The sequence below is a fragment of the Perna viridis genome, chromosome 6, assembly GCF_037379345.1.
Source record: "Perna viridis isolate PV_CMFRI_1.1 ecotype Kerala chromosome 6, ASM3737934v1, whole genome shotgun sequence".
In the NCBI taxonomy this organism is placed as follows: Eukaryota; Metazoa; Mollusca; class Bivalvia; order Mytilida; family Mytilidae; genus Perna; species Perna viridis.
The window spans coordinates 39,521,957-39,537,627 of record NC_142450.1 but is presented as its reverse complement, the minus strand read 5'-3'; the positions used below and the strand labels follow the sequence as shown (position 1 = coordinate 39,537,627).

The following is a 15,671-nucleotide window of genomic DNA, read 5'->3' as shown; positions in this document are numbered from 1 at the left end:
TTTTTTGGGGGGGGGGGGGAAATAGTATCCTCCACTTTCGCCAATTTTTTGTTTGGGCAACAAAGGATTCTCCACATCTGGTAATGTTTTGTTTAAGCAACAAAGGATTCTCCACTTTTGGTACTGTTTTGTTTGGGCAAAAAAGGATTCTACACATCTAGTAATGTTTTTTTTCGGGAAAGAAAGGATTCCCCACTTTAGGTAATGTTTGTTGTGTAACAAAGGATTATCAACTTTTGGTAATGTTTTGTTCAGGGAATAAATGATTCTCCACGTCTGGTAATATTTTGATTGGGGAACATAGGATTCTCCACTTCTGGTTATGTTTTGTTTGGGGAACAAAGGATTCTCCACCTTTGGTAATGTTTTGTTTGGGGAATAAAGGCAGTCATATGATTTCCATCTCGTCACATTTTTGTCACTAAACTTCCTGAAGACAATATTTATGCATATTTAGATATTACACCAACCTATGTTTATTAAAGCACTTATATTGTAGTCAGATTAATTTTTGCTATCACTTCAGGTTAATAACTATCATCACTACAGATGTCTTATGAGAGTACTATCATCTGTTCATATATATATATATAGATCTTTTTTAACACACACAAAAAAAAAAAGATTGAAATTGATTATTCAGTTTTTTTATACAGCTGCAAAAAAAATCTGGGATCGTATATTGGCGTGGCACCGTCGTCGTTGTAAATTTCGTCATTAGGGTTTTCTTGCGATTACTTGAGTATTAGCTAGTTAATCAATATAAAGTTTTATAACAAAGTCACAAACTACAAAAGGAAGGTTGGTATTAATTTTAGGGTGACAGCCCCAATCGTTTCAGAATTGGGATCTGAAAGGGGGCATTGTACAAGCATTTCATAGAATTCAACTATATAACACGAGTAAAAGCTTAGGAATGTTTTAATTCATGATATAGTTCTACAATAGTCTAGACCACAATATGGTCAGACTTGGCTTGATTTTTGGGAAAAGACTTCAACTTTACAAGAATTAAAAGCAAAAAAGTGAGATATAAACATATTTTCCTGATGTCCAGACAATAGCTTGACTATTATTTACTTTTGGTCCAAATTCAAAAAATTTTCAAATCATTTTTGAATTGGATACTTTATGAAAATCCTTGTCTATATTTCTCAATCAGATTTTAGATATCTCATACGGTTTTTGAGTTATAAGGGACCAAAGGGGCCACACCCCAAAAAATTAACTTTTTCATTTTTGGTCTGATTTTGAATTTCAAGTTTTCAGATATATTGTGTCCAAACCAGTCGCTGTGTCCATAATGAATTGTAAGTCCATATTCTTAAGTGTGTCAAAAACCAATATTGTGTCCACACTTCCCCCAACTGAACTGGGTTTAGTTTAACTACTTCGGTCTTATCATGTTGCACTCCGCGAAGCTTTTTTTTTTGTCGTGACTTGATTTATTTAGAAATAAGGGATCAAAACGGACAAGCATCACTCCCTAATATCTGGATGATAATATGTGTAAATCGGAATGGATCTCTTTGGAAGTGTCTCACAAGGTGTCATGACCGCAAAGGAAGGTTTGATTGATTTTTGACGTTGTTACTGGAACTATTTAGGAATGAGGGACCACGAAAAAAGGGGCCACAACAACTCTGGCCAAATTCTTTCATGTGTCCATTTTTGTAACAATCAAAACTCAAAACTGCATCAAGCTTGAATGATGTGAAATTGCCTCAGCTGTTCAGGGTTCAACTACGACGATCGTATCAAGTTGCGCCCTGTGAAACATTTTATTCTCATGAATTTTAAGTCTTTCACCATCTTTGGAAGAGAATGGAATGGTCGTCACATTTAATGTGTATAATATCGGATAACTTCTGGAATATAATTATAATACACATAAGAGACATTTGGTTTAATCCTGGTGTGGTATTTAGGCAACAGCTTTTCTTCCATATAAAATGTAAGAAATATTATGTGTGGTAATAAATGTAATAAACTATGAAGGATTTTGTATGGTGAACTAACAGGTAATATTTATATTCAAAATTCCAATGTTTCATTCGTATTTCATTATTTACATTCTTCGTATGTTGGTACATAACAGTAAGATAGCATCGAGTCTACAAACAATATATTTTGACGTCTTTTTTGCGTTAGCTGGCGTTTATGTAGAAAGCTATGTATTTTTTTTTCAAAGTGACAATTGAAATTCTGTTAGGGATACTTGAACTTAATTAACTTTCTTTTCATTTAATTACTCCATGCTCCACTTAAAAGGAATTACAATCAACTTACATCAAGATTCAGACTCCTAAGTGTTATGTAATCGATATAAATGCCGGAACATACTAAAGCTTCAAACTCATCATTTGAGTCCTCATTAGACTTTTTTGCGCTATTATCTGATTCGCCCCAGTTTTGTCTTCAATCATTGTACGGGTTTCGTGTTTTATATACATGAATTTGTTTACATAAGAAACAAAAGCCAATTCTATCAAGCGCGTTTCATACACGCATTTCCTCTAGCACCCTGTGTTTCTATTGTTTATGGTTTTTTCTTCATATTTTTCCACAGTGACATTTTAGATATGGTGACATTGACAGTCTTGTTATTCTGTCTGTTATCCGTCTTTTCGACGCATTCATTTAGCTACAAAGAATGTGGTAAGTTCACAGTTTGTTTGTCTAGCAATGTGTCTTTCCAGCAAACATTGCAAATACCAGAACGTATACATAGATCAGTTTTCTCGTTTTGGTATAAAAGTTGTAATACCTGTACTATTAATCTCCATGTCCGTCTAAAATATCCCATAATGTGAATATAAAGACCGCATTTATGCATATATGATAATATCGGTTTTTAAAGAAGTTGTTAGTCCGGACCAATAACTGGTTATCAGGCCGTGGCTGATAACCGTTTTTTTTTCTTGGTTCCGGTTATTGAATAAGCATGTGCATAATTCTACTGTTTGAGTTTACCATGGATGAGACATGTGATAAGAATGACATAAATACAAATGTCTCAAATCCAAATTGTCTTAGATGCTTCTGTTGGAAATGAGACAATTAATACTTATAGTTATATCTAGTAACTCTGCAAGTGAAAAAGTTTTAATGATGATACAGAGAACTCATTTTCACATTTACTTGATTATCTCCCCTTACAACCAGTTTAACCAACATTATTTTTCTTCCTTGTTTTGCTGATGTTCATATTTATGTTTTTTTAACTGTTGATTACCATGCATTTCAAATTTAAAACCATGAATATGATATAACATGACATTTTCCAAATCGCCTTGATACAAGCCCTCAACTACGTTTCAGGTTGATACCAAAATACCAAATTTCCGTCCCGCTCTATATTCCAAAGTTTCGAAAATAGTTATTAAGTTTTTTTTCTCAACAGATGATTCTACTGGATTAGTGCAAATCAAAGATCTGTCAGTTAGCCCATCCCCTATCGTTTCCCCTGGAAACCTGACAGTTAGTGGACAAGTTATACTGAAGACGGTTGTAACAGGCGATCTACAAGTTTCTCTAGTTGTGAGGAAGAAAATGTTCTTTTTTTGGTTGAAAGCCCCATGTATAGCAAGCTACGGAAGCTGGTAAGTTGGTCATATATTAAATACACTGCACTCCGGTGCTGTAATTGTATCCACTGTACTCTCGTGCTGTAATTCTATCAACTACACTACGGTGCTGAAACTCAAACCACTGCTGCGTCTCCGATTCTCTGTAAATCGATCCACTGCACTCCGGTGCTGTAATTCAATTAAATGCACTCCGGTGCTGTAATTCGATTAAATGCAATCCGGTGCTGAAACTCGAACCACTGCCGTCGCTCTGTTGCATTGTTAATCAATGCAGTGGACTTCAGTGCTTAATTCGATAAATGTATAAAGCTACAAGTATTTCATAACCATATTTCAAGTTTATTTTTTGTCTAAATATATGTCTGATACTTTCAGAATACAAACATTTCTTTCATAAGTTATACAGCTTCCCTTCGTATTTTCTAGTTCATACGATGATATTTGTGGTCGTTTGAAAAACGCATTTGTGTATTACGGCACAACACTCTGCCCGGAACCATTCACGATGATGAACATGGGATGCACTTGTCCTATTAAAACGGGAACATACCATCTTCCCCCGATCAAGTTTCATATACCCGATCTACATTCATTTCTTCTAGTAAGTAAAAGCTGATATTTTACCAATACTGTAACCAAGGTCATAGTGGTAATCAAAAGAATGTAACCTAAGGACAAAAACCAGACATGGAAAACAGACATATATAACAAAGAACATAAAGTAACTAAAATCATACATACAAAGTAACAAAAGCAAATGAGCAACTCGGACTCCACTAAAAACTGGGAGCATGGACCAGGTGCACCGGTAATGTAAGCGTCCTCTGTTTTTTTTCTAGAAACACCCGCCGAGTTGCTGGGAAAAAATGTATAAAGGATACTCGTACCGTTTTTAACTATTATATATCAATAACGAAATTAATATTCTACGAGTAATAGAAGGACATTTTTAGAAGAAGCTCTAAAAGTCAACTTTAAACTTTTATCTCAGTTAGATCCCCCCGTCACACTGTCAAGCGAGAGAAATGAACGTGAACATATCGATAATTAATCACAGTACAAGTACTATAACTTGATTATAAATGGGGGGGGTGTTATTACAGTTGAGGATCGGGGACCACTTATTAGGAGTTTTTTAGTTCATTTTTGTTACTTTTTCAACAAGTACAGCAAAGCTGCAAGCAAAGACGTCTGTAAAAATTAGTACTATTTTTAAAGGATATGTAGTAATGTTTCATTGATTTTGATTAACAGTTTGAAATGACAAAACGTTGCAATATGCATGAATATACTTCATTAAGATTTCTACAATTTCTCTGAATTTTGTAGGCAATTAAATAATAACAGTGTTATTTCTTATCGAAGAATAACATTTGAAATATTGTATCTAATATCATTTTTTGGGAGAGTGGTAGTGGTATTTATTTTGATAATCTGTGTAAAAATGACTGAATTATACCTGCAATGATTATAGAGGCTGCTAACAATGTTTTAATCATGAACTGTTTACTAGATTTAGTGTGCCTACAAAAGAAACATTTGCTTTTGTGGAAAGAATATCGTTTAGCTAGATCCTTTAATCTCAATTTCCGCTATATAGATGACGTATTATCTTTAAACAATCCTAATTTCGGGGATTTGATACGCCGAAAAACTTGAAATAAAGGATACTACAGACACTGCGAAGTCAGCCTCATATCTTGACCTACACTTAGAGATTGATGGTAAGGGAAAAATATTTACCAAACTTTACGACAAACGTGATGACTTCTTATTCAGAATTGTCATCTTTCCTTTCATCTGTGGCAACATCCCGTCAGCACCTGCGTATGGAGTGTTCATAATTATCACAACGCATACGTTATGCAAGAGTTTCCTGAAACTACGCTGACTTGTATTGCGCTATAATTCTAACAAGTAGGCGTCTGGAACAGGGTTATGTTGCTACAAGATTGAAGTCATCACAACAGTTTTATGGTCGCCATCATGGATCGTTACGGTGTGTCCATCGGCGCACTGAAAACTGATTTGTTCATCGTGTCATAGTTTTCCTTTTCTCTTTCGTCTACCCCGGACTTGACTTTTTTGAGCAACTCGGTGGGCGTTTCTAGAAAAGCAGAGGACGCTTACCTTGCCGGTGCACCTGATCCATACTCCCAGTTTTTAGTGGAGTCCGGGTTGCTCATTTGCTTTTGTTACTTTGTATATATTATTTTATTTACTTTATATTCTTTGTTGTGTATATCTGTTTTCCATATCTGGACTTTGTCCATGGATTACATTATTTTAATTAGCGCTAGACATTAGTTCTCTTGATTACTCTTTCTTCACTTCACCGATCGTTCACTCTATTATATTCAATACGTCGATATATTCAAGTTGTATACAAATGCTTTAAAAACCCATCTGCTGTTTAGCTAGAAATGAAACCCTGCGAGATTACAATTAGCCGTCGTTCATAAAAATGAAATGTAAAGAGGAATGCTGATTGAAAGAGCTGTCTTCAGATATGTCATGAAGGCCCTGGTGGATCCATGAAAAGGGGCAGTGGTTCCAATCAAGAAACGTATATAAAGAAAAAGATTCCCGACAGGTACTACATTCCTATTTGCCGCTGATTTTTTACAAAAAGGTAGCATATAACCCCTGAAACCATTCTGATATATCACCCACTGTATCTTATATTTCTATTATGGTTACCGCCCTGTGGCGTCGGAAGCCCGGAGCTGACAAGTAAAAATGAAACTTGGCTTGTAAATGGCATTGGGATTTCATTAATGCATTTCTCTGGAATTGTGTCAGGCTGTGATCTGGTGATATTGCTTCTTATAATTATCATTCTATTTTGCTATTTGGTCATGTGTTATAATGATAGAGCTGTAGGTGCTTCGGGGCCTTAAAAGTGGATGGCTAGTGTTTCCTGCACCATACATAATTGTTGAAATTTAATTCTAAGACTTCGGCGTTTATGTTAATGGACGTGTCTCTGGAACTAGGTACCCAGAAACTAAGCGCTTTTACATGACACATAGATGCCTATGTGACTTAAGCTACATAGCATATCAACTGAAAAATGTAACTTGTTCAGACGGACGTGTATCTAAGGACATACTTTATTTCAATGATTGTGGCTTAAGTTTGAATGATTTGACGGAGAGTTTCGACCTTGAGATCTTCAAATTGAATTTAGACTTGAATATTTAGAAACCGAGATAGGCCAACTAGTACTTTGTAGTTCAATGATGCAGGAATGGTGAGTTTTGTGTTCATTCATATAGTTATTTCCATTACACTATTATTAAACCTGAATATAAAGTAAACGGTTTTCGTTGTATTTATTAAATGTCCATAATCAGATTGGGTGAATTAAAAGAAAAATAAACAAAGAGTTCAATATTCATCATTTACAACAACAAGCTTGTGCATAGATGCATTTGAATTCGATCACCGTGCTTTCTTTTTATCCCATATTTTTCCAATTTGACGATTATTCGAGGCGTGAAATTCAAACGATCGAAAAAAGTTCATTCAGTACACAAGTACTTGGATTATTATTACTACTATAATTGTACCTTCTTCGGGAAGGATCTCAGATACGATTGAATAGAATGAAACCACATTTGGCACATAAATCGGGCAATATTTGCCATTGTGCGTGGTCATTGTAAGAATCCAACATGGCCGTCGTATGAAGACAAAAAAATAATAAAATAGAAAAAAAGACCTTTGATCAGAATATTTGACAAATGGTCGCAATACCAAGGTGGCCATCGGTTGATTTTTTAAATTAATAAACAACAAAAATCGAAATCATGGAGACGTGGGAACTGATTTTTGGAGCTCCCATTGCAAAGGGAGTGTCCAACACAACCAGTCCAAGTTTGAGATAAACACGTAGTGAAAAAAAGGAAAACAGAAAGATGTTAAAACATACAAAATCAAATATTCAAAAACTTAAATCAGTAAGAATTCTACATTCATTTTATATCCATTTACTAAATGTGATCAGGTTTTGTCGATAAGTAAAACGTGTATTTTTTGATACTGAGAAAATGTTTTAAAATTTTTTCACGATCACATTCACGATCAATTTTCTTCGCCTTCTCCTTCACGATCATAAAACTGTTATTTAATGAAAATTGGATTTAATAAACGGACATTTGAAACTTCAAAACTGAAATGACAGTCAAGAGAATGGATATGTAACGTCCTGTTTACCATAAATGCCCATTTCGCTTGCATTTTTAAAAGATACGTGATTTGTTTACATCGTTTTCATGTTTTAGCAGGGGTACCACCTAGCGAATATGTAAAAACTGTGCGGTTTCGGCTATTATTGGGAAATTAATGGTATATAATATCATTTTGACAGACATTTTCCTTTTTTTAATAACATAACTTTAAAAAAAAACAATATTAGTAAAATATGATTGATCTTCCGTGTGACCCATCGATTAATATTCACGATCAGGCTGCAATACTTGAATTGTACTATCGGTCACGTTCTTTTCTCTCGCTTGACAGTGGGACGGGGTGTAATTAAAGAACAAATACCCATTCTATGTTGAAATGTCAAAACTATATTCTATGAAGATTTTGATCGTTGCGATAAGCTTACGTACTTTTCAAGGAGTTTCGAAGTAAAGGTCAGAATAATCATCAAAAGAGATCACCTTGTCTCATGTTTAGAACAAAATTCAGTATTCAATATAAGAAAAATTGTACCTTTATATCGTAGCCATTCTAAAAAAAAAAAGGAAAAGAAATATTGTATTATTTTCACAGGGAGATTACAAAGTGGAATTGAAGCTTCGTGACATGACCTTGGACAAAGTTCTTGGATGCTATACAGTTAACTTATTCTTATCTAGAACGAGACAATGTTCTGGATTCTTTGACTGTCTTTGATTTTTTTTTTTTTTTTTGTTAAAATGTGTTAAATGTGCATAGATTAGTTTTCTTTCTCTCTGATGCTATTCCTCAAAGTTTAAAAAAAAATCGAAAATTGAGATTAGAAAAGATGCAAAATGTCAAGTTTTTAAAAATTCGTTATTTTTTTAATCTCAAAACCGAGTTTTTAAAGTCCAATTTTCGAATTAAAATATTCGTGAGCCCATATTATTCTTCCGTAATATGTACAGCCATTTTCTGTCCAAAATATTGTAGGCCAGATTTGCAGAGACCTTTCTTGTTATCTTCCAATAGTATGCGTGCCTGGACCTTGTATATCTAATCTTCATATGGCACCATTCTCGCTGTACAGGTTTACTTACGATTTAAAGTCGAGTAAGTAACATGGAGAAAATTGTGTGTTTTCTATTTTTGTCGATTTCCGGCTGCTTTGGAAACACTCACGTTGTTTACAACGACTGTAGTAAGTACTTATTTCTTTCTTTATTGAAGAAAAGGCATCTTTTTGGTATCATATACAGGCATTGACCAAAAACCTTGACGCTTAGTCCCTCTTAATATTGATAGAAAACAAACATATGCTTGTCCATTAAGAGACAATAAAGTCTTAAATATTGCCATTGACAAGACGCCATGACGTCAGTAATTTATGTAGTTTTATGTCACATCATGTCACTTTTCAATATAGTGTACACAAAATTTTTTTTCGGTGAAGAACTCTATTATAAAAATTTCTTTCAGATTCATACTTACGATCTGAAAAAATCGGTTTTATAATGTCAGTGTCAGAATAATTATTTGAAAATAAGATCTCTATGCACGATACCACAAAAGAAGTCTTGGGTTGATTTTGGGGTTGTGGCTTAAACCGTTTATACTGAAAGTAAAAATGTACCAATCATATGATATTGCTAATTTTGACCCGCTGTACACGTGTTTCGGCAACATTAAAATTAGACTATAAACTAACATTTTTCTGATGGCCGTAAAATTATTACTTTAATAAAAGTGTCACAGCACGAAACGGAGGCGCGGGGACCCAATTTTGGGGTTGTAATTGGAACCGTTTATGGTTCTGTTTTTTTTTAGCTTGTGACTTGAACCTTTAGAAATTAGGAGCAATGCAATATGTGGTCATCTCTGTAGGTTAGAGTCTTTCACTGTGTCAAACAGGTAATCAAAATCCAAATGCTTGGTTAGTCCTCTGTGGTCGTATCAAACTGAACTATTCAAATTATTATGTAAATGTTTTTTTTTTTTGCCAGTATGCCGAAAAAACTGGCATAAATGCAAATAAGTCAGTAAAAACTAAATTCTTATACTGTTATTTTTTTTCAGATGCCAATCAAAGGATGATGCATGTTAACACTGTGTCCCTTAGTCCATATCCTGTCAATATCCCAGGTGACCTAACTGTCAGTGGTTCTGGTATATTGGGCAAAAACTTGACAGGAAGTTACTCACTGAAGGTCAATATTCACAAAAAGACACTGGGATTTATATGGGCACCTATACCATGTGTAGCTAATTACGGAAGTTGGTGAGTCAAGGCTTCGGACAACAAAAACACCAGGTGGACTGAATTATTACAAGGTTTATGCCATGAGCTCCTGACCATAAACTCTCGAGTCTTTGGTTAGAGCATTTTCCCGTGATTTAAAGTACATGTATTCACGCGTAAAGTACTACTCTGTAAGAATCAGGCAATTGATGTCGCATCATTTTCCCCATTTAGTATTTTTTGTCTAATATTTATTCAGTACATCTAGAAAACAACCGTAAAGCTACATGTATTTGAATTTATACTGACGCATCTGTGACCCATATGGACCATACCTTTTACATATTTTTATAATTCTTGTATGGAGAAGTACTTTTAAACAATAATATTAGGCTCTTCACAAAGCACTTCTAATGGTTCTAATCTGCCATCATTATTCCTTGTTCACAATTTATCAAGACTATGCAAGAAAATGGATAAAACGAGAACAAGAAGACATTGATTCTTTGTCAGAGTGGTTAAAGGCCGTGAAGTCTTTAATTTTGAAACGAATGAAAGTTTTAAGTAGGTCAATGAGTGCCAAGGCTACATCAGTTTTCAAAGACCCCGATGTAGCAAAAACATTGTCTACTATACATGACAAGTATGTTGTCATACCAGCAGACAAAGGCCAAAACAACATTGTTTTTGCCTGCAAAACGTTTTACATCCAATGTTTATTATCAGAGATAGACGTAGAACATAATAGCAGTCATAAGACCTGTACTGCTACCACACTCTCCAAAGAAGAGATTGTGGAAAACCATAAATCTGTGCTATCCTCTTTTGGTCTCTCTACCAAGGACGATGATTGTGATTTACCGTCTATGTACTGGATTCGTAAACTCCACAAGAATCCATACAAACAAGGTTTCATAGCTGGATCTGCAAAATGAACCACCAAACCTCTTTCAAAACTTTTAACTTCTATACTCACAACTGTCAAAGAGGGTCTGCAGTCCTACCACAACACTTGTTACTCCCGTAGTGGTATTAATTCAATACGGATCCTGAAAAATTCGAAAGATCTTTTGGAGACGATCAGTTCAAGACTATTCTCAGAATATAATAGCATTAAATCTATGATTTTTCAACACTGTATACTTCTATTCCCCATACTCAGTTAAAATCCCAACTAAAAAACATTATACATCGTTGTTTTTTCCAAAGAAGATGGTACACCTAGATACAAATATATAGTTCTTGGTAGATATTCCTCATACTTTGTAAGAAATAATTCAAAATCATCTTCCAAATATACAGAGAAAGTTGTTTACAAAATGCTGGAATTTTTAATCGACAACATATTTCCAGTGTGGTGGAAGTGTTTTTCAACAAACGGTCGGCATTCCAATGGGAACAAATTGTGCTCCTTTAATTGCTGACCTATTCCTTAACTCTTATGAGGCTGACTTTATAGCCGATCTGATCCAAAAAAAAGAATATCTTTTGGCTAGATCCTTTAATTTCAGTTTCTGCTTTATAGATGACGTATTATCTTTAAACAATCCTAATTTCGGGGATTTGATAATCGAATCTACCCCCAAAGAACTTGAGATAAAGGATACTACAGACACTGTGAAGTCGGCCTCATATCTTGACCTACACTTAGAAATCGATGGTAAAGGAAAACTATTGACCAAACTTTACGACAAACGTGGTGACATTTCACTCAGAATTGTCAACTTTCCTTTCATCTGTGGCAACATCCCGTCAGCACATGCGTATGGAGTGTTCATATCACAAGTCATACGTTATGCCAGAGCTTGCCGAGACTACGCAGACTTTTTGTATCGCGCTAGAACTCCAACAAATACGCTTCTGGAACAGGGTTATGTTGCTACAAGATGAAGTCATCACTACAGAAGCTTTATGGTCGTCATCATGAACTCGTGGATCGTTATGGTGTATCCATCTGCTCCATGAAAACTGATTTATTCAACGGGTCATATTTTTCCTTTCCTCGTTTGTCTACCCCGGACTTGACTTTTTATGAGCAACTCGGCAATGTTTCTAGAAAAGCAGGGGACGCTTACCCTACCGGTGCACCTGGTCCATGCTCCCAGTTTTTAGTGGAGTCTGAGTTGCTCATTCGCATTTGTTATTTTGTAAGTATGATTTTAGTTACTTTATGTTCTTTGTTGTGTATGTCTATTTTCCATGTCTGGTCTTTGTCCCTGGATCACATTCTTTTGATTACCGCTATAACCTTTGTTCCCTTGATTACTCTTTCAGTAACTGTATGTCTATTTCCCTCTTATTCCTCTTCTCTATCATAATAATTTTCGTTACTGCCATTTTGCCACTGTGTGTTATCAATCTCTGCATGAAACAAATTTGGGTAGTCTGGTCTATCATCAGGGTCAATGAACAGCTTCATTCTGTTAACATGAATCATCTGCTGTTTTTTTTCCTGTTATCACAACTTTCTATCTTCAAGTTCACTGGAGATGTCTGAGAAATAATTTTATGTGGCCCGCTCCATGGATGTGTAAGTTTGTGAGACTGTCTTGTAACAGGGGTATAAAACCAAACTTTTTCAACAATTTGGTTATCAGGATCTTTGGCATTCCTATCAGCATAAGTTTTCTGTTTTTGTTGTGCAACCTGTATATTATCATTTGCCAAGGTAAAAGTTTCCTGAAATCTTTGTAAAACCTCTGCTTTGTAGTCAATAGAATCATTGTAAGTAACCGTTGGCTCTGATAAAGTAACATCAATTGGTAAGCGAGCATCTCTCCCATAAATCAAAAAGAAAGGCTTTTCCTGAGTCGTTTCTAGCATGAAAGAAGAATACATCTTCTGATAGTGTAAGATGGTTGATAATGTGGTTTTGGGTGAATATGTTACTTTTTTTGTTGAAAACACCAAGGAAAACGCTTAAAACCTTACGCTGTTTTAGTTCTAAAGGTGCTTCTTTGAAAACTCCCGGGTTAAAGAGTCCAATTTCGAGCAAATATGTCGAAAATGCATTTTCAAAGGTTTTTGTTACTATTTTTTTTATTTTTCAACTATCTTTTTTTTTTTTTTTTTTTACAAATTTGCATTTTTCGTAACTATTTTTTTTTCTATAGATCCATATGAAAATTTGGGCTATTTCATTATTTTTTTTTATATTGGCCCTACTAGTGGTGAGAATTCTTGGGAAAATGGCACAGGTCCTTTATACATCATGGCCGCTTAAAATTGCATTACTGAATAAAAGGTCACTGATAAAGACTTCCTACCAAATAGAAAAAATACAGTATTAGTATAAGAAAAAAACGATTAGTTTTATCTGTTTTAATTTCTAGTACCTACGACCTCTGTACTCTGTTGAGAGATAACTTCGCTAAAAACGGGCAGGAGAACTGTCCCCCACAGATGGCCAAACAAAACATAGGATGCACATGCCCGTTTGCTGCAGGACCCTACACCCTCCAGGCATCAAGCTGGCACATCCCAGAAATGGCTAGCTTCATGGCTTGGTTGTCTTCGGTATGTATATCTTTTACTTTCCGACATGATTCAGAAATGGAAAGATTCATGGCTTGACTTTTCATTATTATCTGAAATGAGTCAGAAATGGCAAGCTTTATTGCAAGATCACATAAAAAGCTTTGTGTATTAGGTTTGATATACCTTTTTTTGTTCATGTAATGTTCCGGAAAAGATCAGATTCTCCACGTGTTATAGTTGTATTAACATAATTTCGAAACAACTAGCTACATCATTTTCATATTAGTAAGAACTTATCATTGTTCCTGTCATGTTTTAAAAGTAGTTTGCCTCGTTGATTGGTTATCATCAGTTAGTACCTCCACAGACCTATAACCGCTTACGTGGATTCTATACGTATAATTCCGCAATTTATAGGCTCTGCTATACAGGATGTGAAAAAAATCACAGGACATGAGCACCCGCGAAGCTGTTTCCGATGTACTGTACTAATTTGTATAAAGGGGTTGTGTTAAGCACTGAGTGTGAATATACCCACTTCACAGGAGATCTATCCACGTACATGTATAGAAGCTGGCATTTCGTCCACTTTCCCAGAAAACTTAGAATAGTGATTATTTGCTTGAATTCATCTGAAGATGTTGGATGTAACTATCCATATTTTTCTATTTTCATTTTTTTTGTCATAAATGTAATTTTTTTGGCGATTGGTTAGAACCGTTATGTCAATAACAAATATATATATATATGTTATTTAATATTTATCCGTTTTTTAGGGTGACTATAAAGTTGACGTTACACTGACAGACAAGGCTACAGGGGAACAAGTTGGCTGCTACCATGTAGAAATAACATTTGCTCATCCGTGTAGTGGATTTGGATGCATATTCGGTTAATCACTTTTCTGAAATACATACGATGTAAAGGGATTGAGCTTTTTATTTGCTATTTGCCCGGTTTTAATCAGATTTTTTTAATAGCCTTACTGTTCTTGTCTTTCAGTGAATATACCAAACTGAAATTAAATACATACATATTTACATTAGGCCCCACTGACAATCCGCGGTATGCCACGCTACGGGATAAACCTTACGGCCCTTGGGCGCCTAGGGCATATGGACTTAAATTCGACACAAATGAAATGAAACGCAAATACTAACAATATGACCATTGTTTTACTTTAATTCAATTTAATGAATATATTACTTAGATATTGATATTCTTAGTCTTTACACACTTGTACATAGATTACTGGGTATCAAGTGAAATACAAATATACTGAATTATTTCTTGAATAAGAGGTACGGAGAAAAACACGACAAGCACACTTTCCGTCCGACAGTGGAACGAGGAAGATAATACATACATCAAGAAAACCCATCCACATAACTTGTTTATTGATCTTCTATCATGCCACTCCACGTAGAAATACGGAAAAACAAGGACAAGAAAACCATGCGCGATAAGAAAAATAGTTACAATCAATTTAATTGGTTGATAGCAGAAGGAATTGTCTATCCAAAAAATAAACGATGCAACTAATCTACTAAATCCGTGACCAAAAAGATAAAAAAAAAAATATAACGAAAAGAAGACAAAAAATAGCAAAAAGGGGGGAAACAATTTGCACAACTTAAAAACTTTAACAAAAATGGAAATGAAGTTAATAATATACACATAAGCAGACGTTCTCAATTTTGTTTTTGTTTATCCAAACGCACAGTAGACCTAAACAAGCACATAAGTAGACGTGACAAACGAATTTTGTTTTTGTTTATCCAAACGTACAGCAGACCTAAACATACACATAAGTAGACGTGACAAACGAATTTTGTTTTTTGTTCATCCAAACGTACAGCAGACCTAAACATACACATAAGTAGACGTGACAAACGAATTTTGTTTTTTGTTCATCCAAACGTACAGCAGACCTAAACATACACATAAGTAGACGTGACAAACGAATTTTGCTTTTGTTCATCCAAACGTACAGTAGACCTAAATATACGCATAGGTAGACGTGACAAACGAATTTTGTTTTTGTTTATCCAAACGTATAGTATACCTGAACTCTGATTCTTACAACAAGGTACATGCATCAAACAGGATCATTGATATAGCATTATTCCTTACAAGAAAAATAATGATATATAACAATTGGATAGTGTCTTTAAAGTCTAAAAAGTGTCAAT

The 15,671-nt window shown here is 34.8% G+C and overlaps 2 protein-coding genes and 1 long non-coding RNA gene across 4 annotated transcripts in view; 2 read left to right on the top strand and 1 right to left on the bottom strand.

Moving 5' to 3' along the window:
- Nucleotides 1-8,656, top strand: part of LOC148614917 (E3 ubiquitin-protein ligase Mdm2-like) — a 29,862-nt gene extending 21,206 nt beyond the window's left edge. For both annotated transcript variants that reach the window (XM_088589427.1, XM_088589428.1), the window contains exons 12-15: nucleotides 2,570-2,658; nucleotides 3,404-3,602; nucleotides 4,017-4,191; nucleotides 8,376-8,656. The gene's annotated coding sequence lies outside the window, so the exon portion shown is untranslated. The remainder of the gene's footprint in view (nucleotides 1-2,569; nucleotides 2,659-3,403; nucleotides 3,603-4,016; nucleotides 4,192-8,375) is intronic.
- Nucleotides 8,657-8,804: 148 nt separating this feature from the next.
- LOC148614916 (ganglioside GM2 activator-like) lies at nucleotides 8,805-14,408 on the top strand. Its single transcript, XM_088589429.1, has 4 exons — nucleotides 8,805-8,964; nucleotides 9,840-10,041; nucleotides 13,335-13,518; nucleotides 14,256-14,408. Exons 1-4 carry the CDS (start codon nucleotides 8,886-8,888, stop codon nucleotides 14,373-14,375), a joined length of 585 nt encoding a protein of 194 aa, XP_088445555.1. The 5' UTR covers nucleotides 8,805-8,885; the 3' UTR covers nucleotides 14,376-14,408.
- On the bottom strand, nucleotides 13,500-14,905 carry LOC148614915 (uncharacterized). The gene is made up of 3 exons (XR_015923795.1): nucleotides 14,846-14,905; nucleotides 14,466-14,494; nucleotides 13,500-13,589 (listed from the first exon to the last, which is right to left on the bottom strand). It is a non-coding gene; the product is annotated as an uncharacterized LOC148614915 (long non-coding RNA).
- Between the last annotated feature and the right edge of the window lie 766 nt (nucleotides 14,906-15,671).